We start from the raw sequence: 13,315 nt of genomic DNA, 5'->3' as shown, positions 1-13,315 counted from the left end.
GGATGGGGATCAGAGTGGTCACCATCCCCCCACTGCATGCAGGCTCATTCACTCTAGATGTTATCTTGTTCACACAGTTTGATCACACTGTTTGTTTGGGAGATTACTGAAGGGGAAGCTAGGGAAGAGATCTGGTCATCTGTTAATTACTTATTCTTCACTTCTACCTCTTTGATCTACGGAAAGAACCAACAGGTTAGTCAAGGTATCGTGTAATTAAAAGATTTGAAAGGTGTGTGTGAGCTGGAGATGAGTAGAGCATGGGGGTGCCTGACTTAAAAGGGGTAAGAGACCTGTACTCAGAAAACTATAAGTTACTGATGAAAGAAATCAAAGATGACACAAACAGATGGAGAGATATACCATGTCCTTGGATTGGAAGAATCAATATTGTGAAAATAACTATACTACCCAAAGCAATCTACAGATTCAATGCAATCCCTATCAAATTACCAAGGATATTTTTCACAGAATTAGAACAAAAAAATTTACCTTTTGTATGGAAACACAAAAGACCCTGAATAGTGAAAACAATCTTGAGAAAGAAAAACGAAGCTGGAGGAATCAGGTTCCCTGACTTCAGACTATACTCCAAAGCTACAGTAATCAAGACAGTATGGTACTGGCACAAAAACAGAAATATAGATCAATGGAACAGGATAGAAAGTCCAGAGATAAACCCATGCACCTATGGTCACCTAATCAATGACAAAGGAGGCAAGAATAAACAATGGAGAAAAGACAGTCCCTTCAATAAGTGGCACTGGGAAAACTGGACAGCTACATGTAAAAGAATGAAATTAGAACACTCCCTAACAGCATACACAAAAATAAACTCAAAATGGATTAAAGACCTAAATGTAAGGCTGGACACTATCAAACTCTTAGAGGAAAACATAGGCAAAACACTCTTTGACATAAATCGCAGCAAGATCTTTTTTGACCCACCTCCTAGAGTAATGAAAATAAAAATAAACAAATGGGACCTAATGAAACTTAAAATCTTTTGCACAGCAAAGGAAACCACAAACAAGACGAAAAGACAATCCTCAGAATGGGAGAAAATATTTGCAAAGGAAGCAACTGGCAAAGGATTAATCTCCAAAATATACCAGCAGCTCATGCAGCTCAATATCAAAAAACAAACAACCCAATCAAAAAATGGGCAGAAGACCTAAATAGACATTTCTCCAAAGAAGACACACAGATGGCCAAGAGGCACATGAGAAGATGCTCGACATCACTAATTATTAGAGAAATGCAAATCAAAACTACAATGAGGTATCACCTCAGACCAGTCAGGATGGCCATCATCAAAAAGTCTACAAACAATAAATGCTGGAGAGGATGTGAAGAAAAGGGAACCCTCCTACATCCTAGGTGAGAATGTAAATTGATACAGCCACTATGGAGAACAATATGGAGGTTCCTTAAAAAACTAAAAATAGAACTACCATATGACCCAGCAATCCCACTCCTGGGCATATACTCAGAGAAAACCATAATTCCAAGAGATACATGCACCCCAGTGTTCATTGCAGCACTATTTGCAATAGACAGGATATGGAAGCAGCCTAAATGTCCATCAACAGAGGAATGGATAAAGAAGATGTGGTACATATATACAATGGAACATTACTCAGCCATAAGAAGGAATGAAACTGTGCCATATGCAGAGACATGGATGGACCTAGAGACTGTCATACAGAGTGAAGTAAGTCTGAAAGAGAAAAACAAATATCATATATTAATGCACATATGTGGAATCTAGAAAAATGGTACAGATGAACCTATCTGAGAGAACAAACGTATGGACACCAAGGGGGGAAGGTGGGGTGGTGGGATGAACTGGGAGATTGGGATTGACGTATATACACTACTATGTATAAAATAGATAACTAATGAGAACCTACTGTATAGCACAAGGAACTCTACTCAGTGCTCTGTGGTGACCTAAATGGGAAGGAAATCCAAAAAGGAGGGGATATATGTATACATATAGCTGATTCACTTTGCTCTACAGCGGAAATGAACACAACATTGTAAAAAATGTTATTCCAAAAAAAAAATCGTCACAGGAAAAAAAGGTTAGTTACAATATAGCTTTGCTAAAGTGACAAGAAAATGGGCTTCCTGCTGAGGGTGGTTTCCTGCAAAGAGCTGCTTACAGTCTCTCAGCTCCCAGGACTCCATGCTCTCTGGGTTCTCCTCTTACCTCTGTGGCTGCTACTTCTCAGCTCCTCCACAGGCTCCTCCTTCTCCGCCTGAGCTAAGGACAGAGATGCCTGTGGCTTGGTCCTGGGTCCACTTCTCATCTTTCTTCATACTATGTCTCCAGACAGTCTTATCCATTCCCCTGGCTTTAAATACCATCTATATTCTGAATATCTCCAGCCTAGAGCTCTTCTCTCACTCACTTTGGTATATCCAACTACCAACTTGACATCTCCACCTGGATACCTCACAGGCATCAAAAATCTTGTGCAGAAGTTAACCCTTACCTCATTGCTCCTCTTCAGTTCCTCAAACATCTCCACATCTTTTGTATCCCGAGGTGTTCACACATCCTGCATCCTCTACCTGGGAGGATCTTCCCTCTGCTATAGATGTGGCTGACTTCTCATCTTTCAGGTCTGTGCTTCAGTTACTCCATCTCTGAGAGGCCTTTTCTGGTCACTCAGTCTAAGCAGATTCTCTCCTCATTATTTTCTGTCATTGCACAGAGTTTGTTTCTCTCATAAAAGTTATCACAGTTTATAATTAATTTCATATTTTTTCTTTCCTTTTTTGGGCATTGTCTCCTGCTGTGCTCCATGTTGGCAAAGACCTTTCTTCTGTTTTCTAATGTATCCCCAGCACATTACAAGGTGCCTGTGACTTAGCACTGGGTAGATATTTACATGAATGAAGCATAAGATGGACTACAGGGATGGGATGACTCTGAATGTTTGGTCCACCTCCATCTTCCTCCTCTTAGTGCCCTGGAGCTCCCAATATCTGTCCACTCAGAACATCTCCTGCAATAAGAATAAAAGTGGATTTGAGAGCAGGAGGAAAAAGGCAAGCTGGTGCAGTACTTGATGTCTGGGGGCCTAAGGAGGATTCATGGACTAAGGCCTTTATAAAATCTTAAGGTAGAAAGATTGAAATAAATTCAATCCAGAATGAGTTTCCTCACTTCCGGCCAGGAACAGACCAAAGACATGGTTTGGTTTTCAGAAGTTCCATCTGTCCCTGAAAGGACGCCCTGTACTTCCTTCTTCTTGCTAGTGGGAAGACAAACGGGGACCTGGATTGTGAGGCCTCTGCTTCCGTGCCGACTCCAAGCTGCCTGGAGGGGTTTAGCCAGGAGACCAAGGCCAGGATGGAGGAAGAAGCATACAAGAAGGGGTGAGTCAGCCTTCAGCAGCCCTGAGGTCACCTGGCATTGCTCAAAAGATACCTTCCCACGGGCCTTTCCTGTCTCTTAGAGGATTTAGGGAAGCAACCCGTGGCCCTGGGACCTCCTTGCCTGAGTAAGGAACTACATAGGAAAGAGCAGTACTGTTCCACAGGAAAGACAGGAGGAAACGAGGCAAGAGGGTGTGGTAGATAATAACTAGGCTGCCCTCTTTTTTAGGCAGAAAGCCACCAGAATGATCTGGAAATCAGGGGCCCTGGGTGGGTTCCTCTTGGTGGTGCCTGAGGCTTCCTGACACATGCCCAGAGCAGTCACGCCACTGCCAGCAGTGCCCAGGAGCAGCTGCAGCCCCACTTCCTGGACCTGCCTCAGCCATCCCTTCTTCCTGTCAAAGGAGTCCCCTCAACTTCCAGCTGCCCCCTTCTCTAATTGAGCTTCAATAGCACTTTTGGCTCGTTGTCAGTCACTGATGAGGCAGAATACTGAGCAAGGCCCCAGCTGAGCCAGGTAGGGAAGTACCTCTGACCAGGTACCACATCCTGAGCTTCTTTCCCAGTAGCTCCTGAGGGAGATACAGCTTCCCTCTGATGTGGGACCTGTGGGCTTCGGTGTGGTGGCCACCTGCACCGTGGTGGGGTTGCCCCAACCCAACTGTGCTAGCCTTAAACACTCAGCTGTAGGACAAGCAAAAAGTATGTTCAGGGTAACATTAAACCTGGGAGAAGGAAGTCAGAGGGTTTCTCTTGGAAAGCCTGTCTTTTCACCCACACCTGTCCTCTGTACTTAGAATGCTTCCATCAGCTTTGTGAACATTTACTGTGAACCTGTGTGCCTTTCACTTTCACAAAGCTTCCCAATAAGCCTGTGTGACAGGTGTCACCTTCCCTAGGTCAAGCCGTATGCCTGGCACTTCCTCAAAATGTTCCAACATCCGTGCAATGAGTGCCAGCCTCTCCTTTTTACAGGGGAGGAGCTGAGGCTCCAAGGCCACACAGTCCTTAGCATGCAGTCCTTAGCCCTCCCAAATGGTTTGTAGAAGAATCCAGCCAGGAGACTCTGCACCCGTATTTTTTCCCTGTCTCTTTTGTCACACTTTCACATAAACAGGAAGAATGGCCGAGGGGTGAGGGGAAATCATCCTGACAGGAGCCACCATAGGATGCGGTGGAGCTTCCCAGCTTTTTCCTATTGTGTGGAACCACAGGAAGTGAGTGTGTAATCATCAGAGATGCTCAGTGCCTCCTCTAGCAACTCAGGAAAGGATGCTCCGCCCCTGGCCTTTCCAGACTCAATTGTTTGTTGTTGCCTCCCAGATACCAGGAAGGTCTAAAGAAGACCAAGGAGCTTCAAGACCTGAAGGAGGAAGAAGAACAGAAGACCGAGAGCCCTGAGGAAGCTGAAGAGGCAGAAGAAGCCGAGGAAGAGGAAAAGGAGCAGAGAAGCAGGTTGGAGCCCTCGCCATTGCTGAAATGGGTCCCAATTCATTTCATTGCACAACATCCCTGGAGGTGCCAGTCCAGGGCAGTTGTGGGTCTAGGGCCCAAGTGAGCAGCCAACAGAAACCAAGAGGGCACTCATGTTGGAGGAGGAGGCAAAGGAAATCCCAAAGAGCTCAAATAGTTAATAAGAGGACGTTTGCAAGAGCTGAGGGGTCAGAGGTTGTCAAGGGCTGGGCCGGCAGCAACCAGCAGTTCTCAGGAGCTGAGAAAATGCAAGGGGCCACAGTTAGCTCATTGCCCAACCATTCCCATGAAAGAGCCAAGTTCAAGGAAGTTGGCCTGAAGCCCTAGAGGGGAGCTGGGACAGAGAGAACACAGGGAGGTAGGGGATGAACTCAACTTTGTGGCAAAGGAAGTGTACAACAGGTTCCTTCCATGGTGATCAAACAAGTTTGGTCGCCTGGACATTGTCTCCACTTTGGTTTGGAAATACTTGGATTTTTCCTTTTTAATATACTTTATATTTCAAGTGCATTTTCCACTAAATCATGAAAGATATATGTAACAGTAGATAAAGGTAATGTAGATCCTGCATCTTGCCCTACCTGTGCCCTATGGATTTAGCGACATATCGACGTCCTGGATTTTAACAGAAGGCCCCAATTTCTTATATCTGGCCCTATTATCTCTGTTAGTACATTCAAACCAGAAGTCTTGAATTTTGATTTTTTAAAATGTAGTTACCGCAAACTTGGAACACTTCACCAAAATCATTGTTCTTAGACTCCCAGGTTACCTTGGGGTCCAGGATGGCTTCAGCCAACAATGATCAATTAATCAAATCAGCTGCTACCTTTGGGACAGGGTATGTGTCTGTGGCTCATTGCTGGCAGACTCTGGAAATCACATGCACCCAATGAATAAGGTAATAAAATGCGGATTAGAAGTGAGATGGACATGCTTCAAAACACATAGGAATGACCAGGAGAGCCTGGTTGGTGGAAGATTCAACCAGAGTGAGAGGTGTCAACCTGCATGAGTCAACCCCAGTGTTCAAGGGGAGAGCTGGAGAAAGGGCTTCACTGTTGGAAACAAACCTGTGCAAGGGCACACCACCTCCCCTAAGGAGAGAAGCCCAGTTTTCACAGTGAAAGCACAGTCCCTACTCCAAGTGGCTGGTTCCCATCCTTCTTGGTCTTCTGTCCCTCCTGGGTGTCCTCTGCTCTTGTTTTCCAGGCCACCAGACTGTCATCTCTCCTTTAATGCCGTCAAGCCCAGGCCTGGACTTCAAGCCCTTTCTTTGTCTCCCTTCAAAACAGAAACACAGGCTGGGACTTCTAACCCTTCCAAACACTGAGAAAGAACAAAAGAGAACTAAACAGAGAGAGTAGAGTACATGGAATATAAACAGTCTGGTTTACAAAGCACAGGGCTGGAATCCTTATCTAACTAATTTGATCTTGGGAGATTGTCCCTCCCATTTCATGAAATCCCAGAGGAAGTGAGCCTGTGCCTGGCTTCCCCTCTGTCCAGCTCCTGGTCAGTAGCACATGGCAATGGCCGCCCTTTGCATCCATCGTCCAAGAGTATCCTCTTGGTCCTGCTGATCCTGAAAGGCCTCGTTCTCTTTCTTTCCCAACTTCTGCTCCCTCTCAGATTCACTTCTTGGTCTTATGAACATGCCTGTACCTCAGGTGGTGGATACCAGGCATCAGCACAGCCCTGAGATGGGTCCTCGGCCTTCAGCACATGGTGTAGCTTCACCTGTTCAGGCCCAGCAGTGTGGCATCATCTTCTCTATAATGATAGACACTGCTATCCTAGAAACTGCCCACCCACAGTTACAGGGTCCCTTCCTCACCTGTCACCAAAAGCAGACTAGCCCTGAGAGCTGTTGTGTTCAGTGCCAGGCAATCCATTCATTCTCAAATCCCTTACATACACAGTTGCCTATAGGCACCTGTACTCAAGCATGATTCCCCCCATGAAATTTTGGCATCTTATTAACAAGCAAGGTCTAAGGTTATTAAAAGTTCCATGTCCTACTTAGTGCATTTTAAAAACACTGGACTAACCCCAGCGGCTGACCCCTTATTTAAGAGATTCAACATCAAACACTAGAGTCTTTTTATCTGAATCTCTCCTCTATTATAATAATATGTAATAATATAATCTGTTGTCAATATTACTTTATGGAGGATCAGCTTAAGTGAACTTTGGGTGAATCAACCCAATATCTTAACCATATTAAAACACAGAACACAGTCTTCTGACGTTTAGGTAATGCATGGAACAAGTGAGACTCATAAGATGCAACAGGGAACTGTTGTCTTTTCTCCCACTGTCTGTTCACACTGGCTTTTGGGGGTTAAGATGATACTAGGCAGACTCCTTTACTCTTCCAATAACTCTCAGAAAATAGAAGTCCTCTGGTCAAGTTTAAGTCCCAAGAATAACCTCATTTCAGTAATGAAAATGGCCAGTTCCCTGAAATAGTCAAAAGCCTGAACTTCTCCCCATACCTCCTGGCCTCCAGCTCCACTCTGCTTCAGGAAGGAAGCCTATAGTGGAGACGGAGCTGACTTCTTGCTCTCTGTCACTCCTGCCCTCCACCCCAGCTTTGCTAATGCAGCGCCTGACCTCTCCAGAGCTAACGTTGGGAAAGGGGATGGAGATTAAGGGTAGGAAAGGTATTACCTGACTGGTCTTCTTGTGAGCGGGTTCCAGGCCTTAGCAGGCATTTAAGGTTGACCTTCTCATTTTGTTCAGTGTGGTGTTTTATGGGACCTTCAGAGAAAAGCACCCCTCCTATCCCCCAGCTCACACATGTTCATACCATTTCTGAGGATCTCTCAACTGCAGGTCCCCTTGTGAGGTCGAATGCAGCTCTTCTGGCCAGCTACTTAAAATCCTTCTCTCAGTCCTTGGGCAGCTGGAAGTATACCTTCCACGCTCGGCTTCTAGGTAGCATTTCCGGGCAGGGTCTATGACATCCCATGCCAGCCTTCCTTCTCCTGACTACATCCAATTAAGGTGAAATATACACTTTTGATCCACTAGTGGTGGGAGGATGGTTTTCCGTATCGTGGCCCTCTGCTCTGATGCCACCAAGCAGTTCAGCAAGATTCTCACTCTTCACATCTCTCAGGTGAGAGTACACACAGTCTACTCAATGTGCCCCCAGATTGCAACATATCAAGCTCACCAAGCAGCATCTCCGAAGCCCCTCTCTCCAGGCCCAGGTGAAGGGGCAGCAACCTCACCCTTCCCAATGGAGGAGTAGGTAGACCTCAGAACAACCAAAAATTCATTTCCAAAGGAATTCTATTTCTAATCTAATTCCATTTCTAACAGCTTTTGTAGGCTGGAAGTGGGTAACCAGCTAAGGGTCACGAAGCCAGATCTTGCCCTCCTCCTTTGCCAGCCCACTTCAGGATGGGGTGAGAGTGGGATTCTCCCTGCTCCAACAGCTTGTTTTGGAGCACAGGAATACAGCCCAAAAGAAAGACTGTGTCTTAGCATCCAGTTGTATCTGAATAGAAATTAAAGAAACTAAATGGGGCTGAAAGAAACTAAGCTTCCATTTCCAAATTCTCTCTCCCCAACAGTTGTGAAAGTAACCAATGATTTTCACCTCAGCTCATGTACTCACTGTTTTGCTTTGCTTAATTGTTCCTGAAACAATCATCAGTGGGTCCCACATGGAAGAGAAACCAACCAGTGCTTTAGCATCCAAGGCAGGCACTCTGAGCATCTGATCCCTTTCTACGGAGAGTATGTGTTGAGTCTCTACCACTGTCAGGCACCTAGCTCTCTGCTATTAGAGACAATAGCTAATCTGCTATTAACTCTCTGAATTAGAGCTCTCTGCTTCTCAGCAAATGGTCTGCATATTTCAGTGTCTGTGTGAGCCTCAGGATCTTCAGAAAGACCTCATGTCCCTTTTCTCACCTCTTCCATTTGGTGATCCTCAGTATTCTCATTGTTATTTTTAAAAATAGATCCGGGATTAGAAACAGGAAGAAATTCTAGCTTAATGAATGTGTCCAAGGCTTCTCCAGAGAGCTCTAAGAATGGACTCTTCAAAGCAGACCATCTGACCAAATGTCTTTTCAAGGGGCCACAAAAAGGAGTGGAAAAATTGAAAGGCAGTTGGGAAAAGAGGAAGAGAGAAAAGTGGAGTGAAGCAGGCAAAGAACAGAGGGGGAGGGATGAAAGGGAAGGAGGGAAGAGAGAAAAGAGAGAGTTGAGAGGGAAGAGAAAAGTGTGGAGAGAGCAGAGAAAGTGGAGGAGGGGTTATTTGGGAATGAAGATGAATAGGGCTGAGAAAACATCTGGAATAAGTCACCCAGAGGTTGCTGGAGGCTACGGATCCTCTGGAGGGCCCTGGGACAGTTTGAAGTGAGCTCTTGAGGTTGATCTGGTTCTTTGAATTACTTGTCGAGTAATTTATTACTCGACATTGAGAGTCCTCTAGGAGTTTATCACAGTCCTTCCACTCTAGATACAGTCAGGTGTGGAACTGAGGACAACAAATTATGCATCTGAACATGGAGGCGGGGGACAGGTTAGAACTCGGAACTGATCGCTGATACCACTAAGTGCAGAAAAGCTGTTGGTCCTGTCTGGATGCATGGGAGAATGGGTCAGCCAACCTGGTATCTTGGGGCTTGGGAGAGTTCAGATATCAATGACCATCTCATGAGTAGATGAGGCCATGTGCGAATGGATGAATGATCACACAAATAAGTAGAGTGTTCTAGCCTAGACTCTCCCAATATACAGGCTATAGACTGGTGGCATCAAAATCACCTGGGGAAAAAATTTAAACTATAGTTTCTTAGACCATACCTTTGGAGATTCTTATTCAGTAGACCTGGGGTATTTTGAATAATTGTTGCCAAACAACTCTATGCACAGCTGAGTTTGAGAACCACGGCTCAAGACAACATGGAGAGTATTCCAGTTGGAAGTTCTGGGCATCGTATATGTGCCCAATATACTAAACCCTCCACCTATGTTTTTCATTTGACAGCAAACTTGAAGAATTGGTTCATTTCCTACAAGTCACGTATCCCAAACTCTGTCGGCACTGGCAAGTCGTCTGGATGATGGCCGCAGCAATGCTGGTCTTGACTGTTGTGCTGGGGCTCTACGGTTCCTATAACTCTTGTGTGGAGCAGGCCGACGGGCCCCTTGGGAAATCCACTTGCTCGGCAGCCCAAAGGGACTCATGGTGGAGCTCAGGACTCCAGCATGAGCAGCCTACAGAGCAGTAGGAAACCCGACAGCCAGCCAGTGCCCTGCTCCAGCACACAGCCTGCTGCCCTTTCCCCAAGCATGATGTGTCAGGCCTGGGCGTGGGCACACCACTGCTGCCGTCAGGGGAACAAGCAGGGGTTCTTTCACACTCGGCATCCCTATGGGAGCTACTCACACACAGTAACTGATGTTCTTGGAGGATCAACAAAAAGCATCAGTGGACAAGGAAGTGGCCTTCACCAGGGAACTCCAACGGAAGGGACAGTTGCCTGCGTCAGCTCAGATGGCTGGGGAGAAACAAAACACCTTCCTTATAGGCTACAGTGCGAAGCCCCCTCCCCCTCCCCATTTTCCTCTCTGCCATTGATCCGAAATCAGGAAGGATTGTGTCTAAAGGCTAACTCTGCCCCCAAGGATCAGACCTGGAATTTGGAGTCTCACATGAATATCTTCCCATTTCCCATCTCATTCTTACTGGCTCTCCTTCAGCCTTCCCTTCTCCCCTTTGCAATCAGAGTTTCTCTTTAGGGAAGTCAGAAAGGTTTCTCAGAAAAACGTTTAGGCTGATTTTTAGCTCAGTGCTTGAAATGAAATGGGAAGATGTAAATGAACATATATTCCTCTGTACACATACACAGAGCACACTCACACACAGAACACGCATGCATGAAGCCAACTACCCTCCAAACGTGTGCTCTGGGTATGTGTTAGTGTTAAAGCCAACCCACAGATTTTCACTAGGTGTGGGGCAGCCACCAGGCACCTGTTCAGTGAGCTTTCTACGTGGACTTAAGATGTTTGAGAAACACTGAAAACTCATGGCTTCCATGGCGAACTTGCTGGTCTCCATTTCCAGGGCTAATTCTGAGCTGCTGTAGAGCACAGTCTATCCCCTCTTTGTTCTCTCTGGTTGAGAGCAGTTAACCCGCCTCTCAGGGGGAAAAAGGAGACACGATGCACTTTCAGCTTCGCTGTGCCCACATGCGAGTGTGCATCTCCACTGCAGTGTTCCAGTTTTAATGGCATTTCCAACCAAAGTGTAGGTCTCAGAGCATTCCCATTGTTTAGCAGAAAACTGAGAGTGCATCCCACCTCCAGCTGGACTTCTCGCTCCACCTTGAGAGCTGCCGCCTGCCTTCTTGCCTCGTCAGTTCTGGGGGGTGCTGGTTTCTGTGTGGGTTTTATGGTGGTGGCTTTGCTGTTGTTTTTGTTTTGCTGTTGACATGTGTTTTTGTTTCTGACACTCATATAGAACTTCCTATGAGCCAAACACTGTATTAGGTATTCTATAGGGATTCATTCATTGAGTCCTCAAGAAAAAGAAAACACTGTGACTCTTCCCATTTTCAGATAAGGAAACTGAAGCACAAAACATGCAAAGTAACTTGCCAAGGATACCCAGTTAGTAAATCATGGGGCTGGAAGTCAAACCCAGCCAGGCTGGCCCCAGGGGCTGTGCTCTCCACCCCTGCACTAAGTTGCTTCTTCCAAAGGTCTCCTAACTGGACATCTTACATTCCAGTCCCACTCCCCTGAGTGGCCCTTCAGCCACTCCAAGCCATTTCTGGTTCCCAGACTAAACTGTTTTCTCTCACTAGTTTTTCTTCTGCCACTCTCCTCTTTTCTTCTGGTCACTCCTCAGGACCAAGTGCAAAAATCATCCCCGCCATACACCTTTAATGGCCGCCCTCCAACTCCCCACCATACCCCACATAATAGGTCACACCCTTCTCTGTGCTTTCTGGAACTTTCTAAACATTTTCATTACTACTACTAATGACCATTACTATAGTGTATCAGAATAACTTATTTATGTGTCTGCCTTTCCTAGCATTTTTCCTCAAAGACAAGAACCATGTCTTACCCATTCTCTGGGTAAGTGCCTAGCATGGTGGCCGATGCTTGGGAGGGTATCATTAAATGTTGGTCAAAAGAACAAGTGAGCATTCAAGGGGGTGGAGAGCAGTCTGGGAACAGCTGACGTTTTGCATACTTCCCAACACCAGCATCATCACCACCAACAACTCAATGAAAAAAATAACATCTTTATTAGCCTCGACTTATTCCAATATTTTTCAGTCTACTCTGTGACCTGATTAGCAACAACGTTTCCAAGCTCAAGGGCTAGGCTTGATGCAACCACTCCTTTCAGAAAGACCCACCTAGGTTAGGCCCCACTGTAAAAACAACCTGTTGTTCTAAGGGGAGCACTGTGAGAGAAGCCCAAGCCAGGGTTGACCAAGGATGTGCCATTAAGGTAAAGAGGTGCAGATCATGGCAGACGGACTTTGGCTGCATGCATGGATGGTTTGCCCTGCCTCTTCCAGGGGGACTGGATACACTGGAGGACGTTTAGGCCCTCAAAGCCAAAGAGAGGATACAAATGGAGCTCCAGAGAGGCTGGCTGTGGGCTGGCAACATCCAGTCTCAGCCTCCGGTGAAGAAGGACCAGGCTGAGCTGGCCCATCGCCCACTTGGTCACAGGGTTCCCACCTCTGCTTCCTGTTGAGACAAAGGCCAGGAGAGGAGCTGCAGTGAGCTCTTGACCCTCCAGCTGCTCCACAGAAAGGCCTGCAAGAATGCTTCCAGACCAGGCCCTCAGCCAAACGACTCTGTGAGTAAAGGGAGGTTGAGGATGAGAAGGAACAAAAGAGTAACCACGTTTCTAAGGGCATTCCTGAAACAGGACTTGCGGTAATTCTTCAGGAAAAGCAAAGATGACCTGAGGCAATTGGAACTGTTGCCAAAGCAGCAGTGAAATGGACAGAAACAGGCCCTGTATTTCCAACAGTGATATTGATCTGAAATAAAAGTTCCCTTCAAAATGCCTCTGAGGTCTGACATTTCTGCTTGGCTCTAGGACTCTCTGTAATTACTCCCTGTGTACAGCCTGGCAGCCTAAGTGGAGAGGGAGATGCTGGATTTGTGTATCACTAAACCTCACACAGGTGTGCTAGCCTTGAAATATAGAGTGTCACATACCTGAGTTTGAAAATAAAAGCACATTTCCAAACCTTTGGTAGCAGCTGAATGCCTCCTCATTTTGTGGAGCTGGGCCACAACCTTGCCCAGCCCTGAATTAGAATCTACTTTCGGATAACAGTGCCTCCCAGAAGTCCCCAGCCCTCGGGTCACTATGGGCTCCCTCCCAGGGGCTGGATCAGTTCCTCTCCTCATCCTCATTCCTGATCCTAGTTTCCTGTATCTTCCTGGC

At 46.3% G+C, this 13,315-nt stretch overlaps 1 protein-coding gene across 4 annotated transcripts in view; it reads left to right on the top strand.

Annotated features, from left to right (window-relative positions):
* Positions 1 to 10,118, top strand: part of IRAG1 (inositol 1,4,5-triphosphate receptor associated 1) — a gene marked incomplete at both ends in the record, with an annotated part of 117,422 nt that extends 107,304 nt beyond the window's left edge. For all 4 annotated transcript variants that reach the window (XM_079708493.1, XM_079708492.1, XM_079708491.1 and 1 more), the window contains 3 exons: positions 3,271 to 3,390; positions 4,714 to 4,845; positions 9,875 to 10,118. In XM_079708493.1, coding sequence (XP_079564619.1) covers positions 3,271 to 3,390; positions 4,714 to 4,845; positions 9,875 to 10,118 — 496 coding nt within the window. The remainder of the gene's footprint in view (positions 1 to 3,270; positions 3,391 to 4,713; positions 4,846 to 9,874) is intronic.
* Positions 10,119 to 13,315: the final 3,197 nt, after the last annotated feature.

The sequence above is a fragment of the Hyperoodon ampullatus genome (genome assembly GCF_949752795.1).
Source record: "Hyperoodon ampullatus genome assembly, chromosome: 7".
Lineage (NCBI taxonomy): Eukaryota > Metazoa > Chordata > Mammalia > Artiodactyla > Ziphiidae > Hyperoodon > Hyperoodon ampullatus.
This window is presented reverse-complemented; position numbering and strand designations above follow the sequence as displayed.